Source organism: Malaya genurostris, chromosome 3, assembly GCF_030247185.1.
Source record: "Malaya genurostris strain Urasoe2022 chromosome 3, Malgen_1.1, whole genome shotgun sequence".
NCBI classification, from domain to species: Eukaryota; Metazoa; Arthropoda; class Insecta; order Diptera; family Culicidae; genus Malaya; species Malaya genurostris.
In genome coordinates, this window is record NC_080572.1 from 135,115,850 (window position 1) to 135,128,408 (window position 12,559).

The following is a 12,559-nucleotide window of genomic DNA, read 5'->3' on the forward strand; positions in this document are numbered from 1 at the left end:
CCAAAAATGAAATGAAATTACAGCTTAGTCGTAGAAATTATGCGTAGTATCTAAGTAAACATTGTAAACCATTTATATGTAGTCTACATTTGCTTGACGAAATAAATAAATAAACAATCCATGAGAATGTTTTATTAATGATACATGCTGTTGAAAAATATTTCAAGTATGATGATAAGAATTATTGTTTTAAAAAGCTATTATATGACTCATCTAAAAGATCCTAAAGCTTGCTTCAGATAGAATTGGAACAAAGACAATTGCCTGTATTTCAGTTATTTATTATTGAATTCAAGATCTTTTTTTATACAAATGTAGCGTTTTCTTCATACTTTTAAGAAAAAATACGGATAGAATTATTTGTCACGGTTTCGAAGGAATTCTTAATTTTTTTCTGTACCACGGCTCATTAGGCGGCGCACACCTTCTTCGTCCATCGTTTTAGCTATCTTATTCCACCAGGTCGTCATTTGATTGATGTCTTTGACAACTTTTACCTTTGCCTTGAGTCTCCTCTTCATGATTGCCCAGTATTTCTCAATAGAGCGTACCTGGGGGAAGTTGGGTGGGTTAAGGTTTTTCGGAGCAAACTGGGCCCCGTTCTCTGCATTCCATTCTTGAACGACTTTGCTGTAAGGACAGCTTGCCAAATCTGGCCAAAACATTACGGGATGGTCGTGGGATCGAATGAACCGCAAAATTCGTTTTTGGAGACACTCTTTTTGGTATAGTTCCGATGTCATTGTCTTATTTGTAACGAAAACTTTCGTTTTTTTGCCACAGCTGCAAATCATAAATTTTCTTGCAAATTTGTCGGCAAAAACCAATTTAAATTTGGCTGAAACATCCCCCCGAGCCGTTGCCAAGTAAAATTTTTGACCTGGGATTTGCCCGAAGTCAGCCTTTCATCGTTAATCAGAAGACACCCGTCGAACTTGATCAGCACCTGGTCATATAGTTTCCGAGCACGAATTTCTACCACACTATTCTGTTTCATGGTGTGATTTGGCTGTTTGCTAGCTCGATACGACATGATTCCTTCCCGGTGTCGAGTTCTCCTCACGTCAACGTTTTCTTATACCGTGTGATAACGCGCCATATGGTATTTCTGGGCAATTTAAGCTGTTTAGCTAGCCTAGATGCAGACCACAATGGATTTTCCAAATAACTGTGCACAATTTTTTCCCTTCTTTCGGCTTCCATGTTGATTGTTTCCAAAGTACAGTCGATTTGCGGAATGTCAAAAATCGTACATGAAGCTGACAAAATTACCGACACGTGGGCGCCAAGAACTTCCAAATCCGTCCACCAGGAGCACCACAATATGAGCAAAAGTTTGTTCCAATTCTAAATGAAGCAAGCTTTACTACTTCCGTGAATGCAAAAGTTGTCCAGCGACACAAGATCTGGAGAGAAGCGTTTTAGACAATTTCGAGGAACGTGATTTGACTGAGATATGTTTTGAACAATGGGTTTCTACTGACAGATGTGATCCAGAGAAATTTGTCAAACCAGTAGAAGAATTTGCAGCATATTTTTGCAAAAAATTAGAAAAACTTGTGACTCATGATTTTATTAAAAATCAGCAATCCGATTTTCTTAAAAAAGGAAAATCTAATTTAAAGACAGAAGAAATTGTAATTATTTGTGATTTTTCAGAAAATTTTTCATTTTTTATGGGGACAAAATTTTTCATTATGGGGTGTGAACGAGTGGAGTAGTGTTTCCATGAATTGTTCATTTGCTTGCTATAACTACAATTATTACATGTACATGAATAATTCTTAATTATATTTAAAATTTTAAGTTTTTGAAAATTGTATGAGTACTACGTGCATCGTCATTCGTATACAGTCTTGTGACGATTGTGGTTTCTGAAATCGGAACGAAAGAATGGTATTTCTGTGTGCCTGAAATCATTCTGGTATCCTTATAAACACTACTTCACTCGGTCTCACCCCGTTCATATTCTTCTTGTGACACGTAACAAGAAGACATGGTCGTGAATGCATCTCAACTTCTCTGCTCTGCCCATTCATATAATTGTTTTTCAGTTGTGATTGGGTGTTCATGTAGTTTAGCCAAGCTTTTACGTCGTGCCATTCGCTTTAAATTACCCCGAGTGCATCTCATGATCCTTTACCATGAGAAGTGGCAAAAATGCCACTCAGCATCAATGTTATACATTGATTTAAATTTACAGAGACTTGCAAAATTTTTTGTGTTTTTGTACTGCGAGCCAGCTCCGTCAGACATAAATATTGCTTTTGTCGTGAATACGACTTACTTTACTATGGGGTGCCTTTTGAAAATTTACCGTTTGAGAGAGTGATAAGTTTTTGATCGTGAACATCTCTTGTTATATCTAACAAATCGACATAATTTTTGCTACATGCCATCGGAAATATGATCACAATTTTATGATAAAATTTTCAGTTGTGTGACATAATCTCGAATAATTCAAAATTAAACTTTTCTTGAATGTTTGGTATAAACGAATATGAAAGAGAATTATTCATAAGGCGCGTTTGGCTTTCTCGTATTTTTAAAGCTCATAGTTCAGTAATCTGTGAAAGGATTTATATAATCTAACTACCAATAGAATCGAAATTTTTCAACTTCGTTCGAGAAAAATGTTCCGAACAGTGATTTATATCGTAATGAGTTCCACAATTTGGTCCTTCTGAAAGGCATGAATGAATCCCGTACAGCATCCTGATAGTTTCTTTCAATGAAATGCAAATCCGAAATGAAATAATCGACATTAAAATTCTGTATGCGGATATTTTTATAACCGTTAGGACCGTCCATTAGTGAAAAAGCTACAAACGAAATCACGTAAAAAGAAACCTCTTAATAAAAATTGGATCAGTTTAGATTCTATCGTCACTGCGAGCAGATGTATTGTGTGTCGTTTGCAAAGCTAGTTTCGCTTCCGACAAGAGCGATTACGTCATAGCTGCTAGTCGTTTGCATTTCTGAAAAATCAACGAAAAGAGGACAACGGTGGAGAGTTTTCTAAAGAACTATTAGGATTTCTTGCTCGCAAATCGAAGGTAAATATCCTCAGTTTAGTGCAAATCTAGAACAGTTTGATTAGATTTGTGCACTTTTCGCTGTGTGAAATTCACAGTAATCGAGATCAAGTGAAGCCTTCTTTGTTTTTGCGAAAAATGTGAAAAAGGGGAATGTTCTCATAATTCATACAATTGATCAACTAATTGATATTCGGAAGTGTTAAGGAACATGCCAGTTGTTTTCGTATTCACGACATCCCACTCTGACATTACCCACTCGCCTTTTTTAATTTGAATTTTGTCTTTTAAAAATGACATTAAGTGTGAAATAAACACTTGAACCGCGATGGTATCGTGTTTAAGCACTTCTGAAATCACAATGAAACTTAAATGTTTAAGTTCTTCTGATTCTCTAGAATAAATTTTTAAACGGATGAATGGTTGCTTGATCATTGCTCCAATAGTGGCTTTGAACAGCATCCTGAAGCACAAATGAAAATTTTTCTGAAAAATCACAAATAATTGCAATTTCTCCTGTCTTTAAATTAGATTTTGCCTTCTTAAGAAAATCAGATTGCTGATTGTGCAAACACATATGTTATGTAAACCAGAACTTCCAAGCAACTTGCAGTGTTTTGGTCTTAATGCTGCAAATGTACTAAATCCATTATTTCGATCTAGAAATTCCTCCCAAATAAATTTCTTTCAATGATGAACAAAGCAATCGTTTTTTTTTTGCTTTTACAATTACGATTCTTTTTGACTGTGACGCAATCTCTTGATCCCGGCATTACTCTGCTGACGTCATCGCTGTTGAAATATTGAAGCACCTCGTTTTCTATCGTTTCGTTCCTGCTGCGTCCCGTTTGTTTCTTGGCTTTTTTCCCCCGTTGATTCTCTTGCCTCCGAAACAATGTATTTGTTCACCTTGAATATTCTCCCTTGACCACGAGTTTGGCAAGACTGACAACAAACGCACTTTTCCATTGCTAGTGCAATCAGGCTTAGCAAACTGCTCTATCATTTTAGTAATCACTTAATCCAACTCTGCTGCTTTCATTTTGAGTAATTCTGGATCTTCTTCATCCGCCGGGAACCCGAATATTTGCTTTTTTATACCTCTTGAAATATCCAAATATTTTTCTCGAGGATAATTAATATTCCGGGTTTTCTTCGTTGATATCGGAGAAACGTTGATTCCTACGATGCCCTTGTAGAAGAGTTCAATGTTGTGTGCTCTTGAATACTCCGCCGCGGCTGATGCTTCAGAAGATGCTGAGTTGATTGAAGCTGCTGAAGGTACTTCCTCTAAATCGTATTGCGATGTGGATGGTTGTGGCTTCGTTGTTGACTGACCTTCTGTTTCCGACGTATGACTTTCCTTATAAGCCCGTCTACGACAGCGATCACAAATGCTTAACGTGGTATTCCGTTTAGAGCTTATAATTTTCCAATTATGGTTTCTGTTAATTGGAAAATTTTTCCGGAACACACAAAACCAGGAAAAGGTTTACATCACTTAGGGAAAACCATATTGTAGTATTGTAACTGTTTCGAAAGAGATTTGTTATAAACTGATATCTGTTCTACGATGCATAGCTATTTATATGTGAAGCAGGTAGAATTTAGGTAAGAAATTCGCCGGTACGCATGTTGGTTGGTAAACAGTAGGTAGTCAACTGGCACACCTCTTTGATTCTACATGTGTTTATTCGTTTTGACGTAGTTACGTTAGTTCTACTGTTTAAATGATTATCTTTCAACGGGAACTTGGAATTTCGAAAATATCTGTAAATTGTTTTAGCTGTAACTTCTCCATATTTCAAAAGACACGGATGGGATATCCATCAATCTGTAGGTTTTAATAAGAGCTTTAGAATAAAAATTATTAAAAACAAATCGAAACCGTGATTTTATTCAATTCAATTATTTTGGTTCATTTTGAAATTATTGAGAAAATCAAATTTTTTCAGTGTATATGTTTTTTAGAGTGCCCTATTGATTCCCTACAACTTCTTCCTGGACTTCTTTTTGAACGATGAACGGTTTCCGAATTACAACGAGAACTTGATCATTTGCATGCACCCGTAAACTGTTTTAGCTGTAACTTCTTAATTTTTAAATAACAGCTTTGAAACAAAAATTATCAAAAAAATCGAAACCCTGATTTTTTTCATTTTTTTTCGGATTATATATATATATATATATATATATATATATATATATATATATATATATATATATATAAATATATATATATATATATATATATATATATATATATATATATATATATATATATATATATATATATATATATATATATATATATATATATATATATATATATATATATATATATATATATATATATATATATTTGTGTATATATTTGTTGATCTGTGTTTTTCTTTCCAGATTAGCTGAAAAATCCATCAACCTGAACTTGACTTTAATGAAATGGAGACTTCTTCCAGACTTGGATATAAGCATTATTAAGAAAACTAAATTTCTACTTCTCGGTGCTGGTACGCTTGGTTGTGGCGTAGCACGGTCACTTTTGGTAAATTTAGCTATTTTTTTATGTTTTTTGATTTGGAATTATGATCCAAATCATTACGTCTAACAACCAATTCTGTTTTTTTTCAATAGTCATTTTCAATAGTTAAAAGTATAATTCGCAGATCTCGCAAACCATGCACGAACTCTGAACTGCTCGTGTTACCTCATGGAAAAACGTTTCAGCCCCGCGATACTAAAACAGCTGCCTAACGGCTGCTTTTGTTTTTTTTGCAATATTGTTCTAGAGTTTGAGGGTGCAGTAATTTAATTTTAGTAATATGAAGAGGTTGGAAGTGAAGTAACATATCATGAATATCTTCTCCAGTATATATATTTCAACAAAAGAAATCAATTCTGGTGTCACTTCATAGGTCTTGATTTCTTCACTTGTGTTTTGTGAAGTTTTCGCTTTAAGGGAAATTCAACCCAGTTCCGACTGCATCTACTGTCAAATGTATTGATTTGACAGAATTTGAAGTTGGAATTGGTTATGTCGTTTTCGCTTGAGAAAATTGAAACTGACCCAAACAAACACTTTTCACGGAACTGTGTTAGTTTCGCACTTAGCAACGGGAGTTTGAGCAAACCTGATATAAAAACCAGGTTTGAAACTGACTCGATTTTCAGTTCAACAACGTTAAAACTAGATTAGAAATTAGCTTCAAACAAACGGTTTGACTGCTATTATCTTGACACATGAATAAAAATTCAAATTCGAATCACTTGAAAAATCACGTAAAATGGTTCAAAATGTCAAATTGAATATTATATGTGACGAAATTGAGTGTTATGCGAACATCCCCTAAAATGAATAGAGTATCATCAGTTCGTTTACGTGAATTGAATAAACATCAAATCATGTTCGCTTATTCCCGCGGTGTGAAAAATTCAATTTTGAAAATGGTGAACAGTGAGTCCTTCAAGTGTAAGTAGTTTGAAAATTCGTGAGAATTTTTTTTTGGTTACAATTTTTTACTACAAAGCACAATGAATTATGATTTTGATTTAAATTAATTTGTCAAATATGCCCGTTTTGTAAAGCTCACAAACCCACACCCCCAATGTTAACGGTAGCTGGTATTTCGCGAGAAAAGATTTTCACCCGCACTTTTGTGACTCCACGTTGTCACGCATCGAGATTTTCACTTGTAGTCCAGTGAAAAGAAACGAAAATTAACTGGCAATATAGCCCAACTTGCTGTGCCATCAATCGGTGTCATTTCAAGTTCGGTGACACCACCCAGAAGTGAAGAATAAGATGAATTTCTATGCAGATTTTCTGAAATAAATGTTCATGTTTTTATGGTTAGAATCCTAATGATTTATATGAAAATTTTGAAAATCTATAACCAATATTTAAAATAACAGTTTTCTGGTATCTGAATGTGATATGAGTACTACACTACATTTTATATATGAATCAAATAATTTTTACTGGATTGTGCATTAAACAGCTTGAAAATGACAGTCCATTAAAACCTACGTGAAAAGTAGGCTCTGACCGCAACATCTTAGAGCTAAGGCAGTGTGTCTTATTAAATATGTTATAAAGAAAGTAGGGTGGAAAATATTCTCATAACTTTTCACGTATCGGTTTTTTTAAATGAAGAAAAGAAATGTTTTTTCTGGAAAAAGATGCCAGTTGTCAGATCAAATGTCAAAACCCCTTGAATCAAATTGTTTATTTTTCGGAAGAACTATTTTTCGATAAAAATTTTCGTCAACGTGTAAAAATGTTTATGTGAAGCACAAATGGTCGGGTAATCGATCACTAAGAATCGGCTGCGAAGTCTGTTGAAACAGAAAGGCAAAATTCCACAAAAGGAATGTAATGCCAAGACTTTGCTTTGCACTTGTTCCTGTATCTTCTTTATTTTTCCTGAACTTACCTTCTGTACCTGTTCTTCTTATTTCTGTACCTGTAGCTGTTCCGGTGAACTTTCCACAGCTCAAATATTATCTTTGGATGGAAATTATTTCGAATACTCTAAAGTCAGAATAATCGAACGACCCTCATGATTGCTCGCGATCAGTGAAGTAGAATGGTATTTTTCTCGCACAGTGAGAAGTATTATCCTTCATGTTCCGTAAAAATGGATCATCTGACAATTGTTTTTGATTCGATCTCAACATTTTTTCCCCAAAAACAGATACACACGTACACTTCGCACTTTAAAGCAGTTTTCTCCTGCTCTTAAAGGTCCCAAATGACCCAAGCAAAATACAACAAAAATCAGTTTGACAGTTTATGAGCAAGAGAGTGAATCGTTCGAATAGATAAAACATGTCGATATGTTTCCAAATCTCGGTTCCATCGATGTAATTTAATAACAGGAGGCAAAGGGGATGGTTCGAGTACATTGGCCGAACTGTTCGTAGCAATTGACGAAATTTGGAGGTCGTTTCGAGAAAAATTTACACAAAATCTCGTCCAAATAATCCTTCAAAGGTATATGGGAAATGCTTGTGAAAAATTTAAGCCGAAAATAAAAGAATTGCTCCAAAAAGTAGAGAGCCGAACAGATTTGGTGTTTGAGATAACGGTGTTAATTTGAAGTGGCAGCATACCACAATCCTGTTGTCTCTGAATAAAATTTTAGTGCATTATGACAGCAATAATTACATCTATCGTGAAGATAAGATTCACATTTCTATAGGTTTAGGAAAACAACGAATCATAAGAAACGTTAACCGTTCACCGTTTCTTCTTGTAGTCGTTCTATAATTTGACTTGACGTCATTGAATCCAAATTCATATAAAGGAAAATGGAAACCTGTATGCTGTTCATTTGGCACCCTTACTTAATTGAACATGTGATTCGAAATAAAGAAACACGTGAATCAAGTAGGCTCAGTGAAATTTTTGCACAAATCAGCACGTTTGGCGCCAAACAATTTTAATCTAGTGTTCATATTTTGCTCTACAATCAGCTAGCATTTCACAACTCCATACACGCCAAACAATCATCGGAGAACTAGTATGCATTGAGTGGAACATTTCCAATTCCAAACGAACCAATTTTCTAGTTTTTCTTACTTTTCCGAAGGATTATCCTTATGTACTATAGCCTAAAACCTTCGCATAAACGTCACCTTTCGAACAAAAAAAATCATTTGTAGATCGGTCAACGCATACCAGAGAACATTAGTTACACACACTTTTTCCGCTATTGCTATTGTTGGAATTGGAAATGTTCCACTCAATGCATACTAGATCTCCGATGATTGTTTGGCGTGTATGGAGTTGTGAAATGCTAGCTGATTGTAGAGCAAAATATGAACACTAGATTAAAATTGTTTGGCGCCAAACGTGCTGATTTGTGCAAAAATTTCACTGAGGCTACTTGATTCACGTGTTTCTTTATTTCGAATCACATGTTCAATTAAGTAAGGGTGCCAAATGAACAGCATACAGGTTTCCATTTTCCTTTATATGAATTTGGATTCAATGACGTCAAGTCAAATTATAGAACGACTACAAGAAGAAACGGTGAACGGTTAACGTTTCTTATGATTCGTTGTTTTCCTAAAACTCCAGAAATGTGAATCTTATCTTCACGATAGATGTAATTATTGCTGTCATAATGCACTAAAATTTTATTCAGAGACAACAGGATTGTGGTATGCTGCCACTTCAAATTAACACCGTTATCTCAAACACCAAATCTGTTCGGCTCTCTACTTTTTGGAGCAATTCTTTTATTTTCGGCTTAAATTTTTCACAAGCATTTCCCATATAAATTTGAAGGATTATTTGGACGAGATTTTGTGTAAATTTTTCTCGAAACGACCTCCAAATTTCGTCAATTGCTACGAACAGTTCGGCCAATGTACTCGAACCATCCCCTTTGCCTCCTGTTATTAAATTACATCGATGGAACCGAGATTTGGAAACATATCGACATGTTTTATCTATTCGAACGATTCACTCTCTTGCTCATAAACTGTCAAACTGATTTTTGTTGTATTTTGCTTGGGTCATTTGGGACCTTTAAGAACAGGAGAAAACTGCTTTAAAGTGCGAAGTGTACGTGTGTATCTGTTTTTGGGGAAAAAAATGTTGAGATCGAATCAAAAACAATTGTCAGATGATCCATTTTTACGGAACATGAAGGATAATACTTCTCACTGTGCGAGAAAAATACCATTCTACTTCACTGATCGCGAGCAATCATGAGGGTCGTTCGATTATTCTGACTTTAGAGTATTCGAAATAATTTCCATCCAAAGATAATATTTGAGCTGTGGAAAGTTCACCGGGACAGCTACAGGTACAGAAATAAGAAGAACAGGTACAGAAGGTAAGTTCAGGAAAAATAAAGAAGATACAGGAACAAGTGCAAAGCAAAGTCTTGGCATTACATTCCTTTTGTGGAATTTGGCCTTTCTGTTTCAACAGACTTCGCAGCCGATTCTTAGTGATCGATTACCCGACCATTTGTGCTTCACATAAACATTTTTACACGTTGACGAGAATTTTTATTGCAAAATAGTTCTTCCGAAAAATAAACAATTTGATTCAAGGGGTTTTGACATTTGATATGACAACTGGCATCTTTTTCCAGAAAAAAACATTTCTTTTCTTCATTTAAAAAAACCGATACGTGAAAAGTTATGAGAATATTTTCCACCCTACTTTCTTTATAACATATTTAATAATACCGTTTTCGTTTATTGATCAGAGCAGCCCGAAAGCTGACCCAGAGTCGCCCAAACAACGTTTGATATGTTTGTTTTAGCAACCTGCGGTCGCTCTAGATCGGACTCCAATCGCGTAGTTTCGCTCTGAAAATTTTCTCGGGTCGCACCACGCTCCATGCAAGTTTGTTTATTTTTTCTTTTTTTTTTCATGAGTTGTTGTTTAGGGCGCGTACCACGTGTTCGTTTTACTCGGAGTCAGAGCCGCCCGCGTCTAGGTTCAAAAACGAAAACGGTATAAGACACACTGCCTTAGCTCTAAGATGTTGCGGTCAGAGCCTACTTTTCACGTAGGTTTTAATGGACTGTCATTTTCAAGCTGTTTAATGCACAATCCAGTAAAAATTATTTGATTCATATATAAAATGTAGTGTAGTACTCATATCACATTCAGATACCAGAAAACTGTTATTTTAAATATTGGTTATAGATTTTCAAAATTTTCATATAAATCATTAGGATTCTAACCATAAAAACATGAACATTTATTTCAGAAAATCTGCATAGAAATTCATCTTATTCTACACTTCTGGGAGGTGTCACCGAACTTGAAATGACACCGATTGATGGCACAGCAAGTTGGGCTATATTGCCAGTTAATTTTCGTTTCTTTTCACTGGACTACAAGTGAAAATCTCGATGCGTGACAACGTGGAGTCGCAAAAGTACGGGTGAAAATCTTTTCTCGCGAAATACTCAAATTTTCACCGTGTTCACTCGTTGAGGGTTCCACCGGAGGTGGCACAGAAGTTCGATTGCTATAAAAACCACCAGCTACCGTTAACATTGGGGGTGTGGGTTTGTGAGCTTTACAAAACGGGCATATTTGACAGATTAATTTAAATCAAAATCTTAATTCATTGTGCGTTGTAGTAAAAAATTGTAACAAAAAAAAAATTCTCACGAATTTTCAAACTACTTACACTTGAAGGACTCACTGTTCACCATTTTCAAAATTGAATTTTTCACACCGCGGGAATACGCGAACATGATTTGATGTTTATTCAATTCACGTAAACGAACTGATGATACTCTATTCATTTTAGGGGATGTTCGCATAACATTCAATTTCGTCACATATAATATTCAATTTGACATTTTGAACCATTTTACGTGATTTTTCAAGTGATTCGAATTTGAATTTTTATTCATGTGTCAAGATAATGAGCACACTTACTTTTGGTTCTGAAGAATTGGATCAAAAGTCGCACTGTTTCGTAAAAAAACATACATACCCAAAATTGAATACATCGGACATTTTGGTTAAATATGCTTCTCGAAAAATTTGAGTAGATATTACCCCCTTTGTTGACATTTGTAAATGAGTATAAAGTACCAAAGACATTGGAAATCTATTCATGCTTCACAGTGTATTTATATGTTTAAATGTAAACAAGCATTTTAATGTATTTTACTTACCAACTAGAGCCTGATACGGCTCGCTATCTAAAACACTTTATTTTTTCCATCCTGAATTTTGGTAAAATTTTTACTACTCATTCAGGCCGGGTACGGGTACAGGTAATTTTTAATCGGGTACGGGTAATTTTTCGTTCTCGGGTACGGGTCGGAAACGGGTTATTTTTTTTAATATTGATCGGGTACGGGTAATTTTTTTTGCTGATCACTTGGGTACGGGTCGGGTTCGGGTATAAGAATTTCTATACCCGACCATCTCTAGTACACACGTACACTTCGCACTTTAAAGCAGTTTTTTTCTGTTCTTAAAGGTCCCAAATGACCCAAGCAAAATACAACAAACATCAGTTTGACAGTTTATGAGCAAGAGAGTGAATCGTTCGAATAGGTAAAACATGTCGATGTGTTTCCAAATCTCGGTTCCATCGATGTAATTTAATAGCAGGAGGCAAAGGGGATGGTTCGAGTACATTAGCCGAACTGTTCGTAGCAATTGACGAAATTTGGAGGTCATTTCGAGAAAAATTTACACAAAATCTCGTCCAAATAATCCTTCCAAGGTATATGGGAAATTCTTGTGAAAAATTTAAGCCGGAAAAAACATAAACCATCCTTTTAATTCGAATGGAATTGTTCCAAAAAGTAGAGAGCCGAACAGATTTGATGTTTGAGATAACGGTGTTGATTTGAAGTGGCAGCATACCACAATCCTGTTGTCTCTGAATAAAATTTCATTGCATTATGACAGCAATCATTACATCTATCGTGAAGATTCACATTTCTGGAGTTTTAGGAAAACAACGATTCATAAAAAAACGTTAACCGTTAACCGTTGTTTTCTTATAGTCGTTCTAGAATTTGAC

General features: G+C 35.1%; 1 protein-coding gene across 3 annotated transcripts in view; it reads left to right on the forward strand.

The window, feature by feature from the left end:
* LOC131437982 (ubiquitin-like modifier-activating enzyme ATG7) overlaps nt 1-12,559 on the forward strand; it is a 205,978-nt gene that overhangs the window by 104,427 nt on the left and 88,992 nt on the right. For all 3 annotated transcript variants that reach the window (XM_058607701.1, XM_058607702.1, XM_058607703.1), the window contains one exon: nt 5,436-5,580. In XM_058607701.1, coding sequence (XP_058463684.1) covers nt 5,436-5,580 — 145 coding nt within the window. The remainder of the gene's footprint in view (nt 1-5,435; nt 5,581-12,559) is intronic.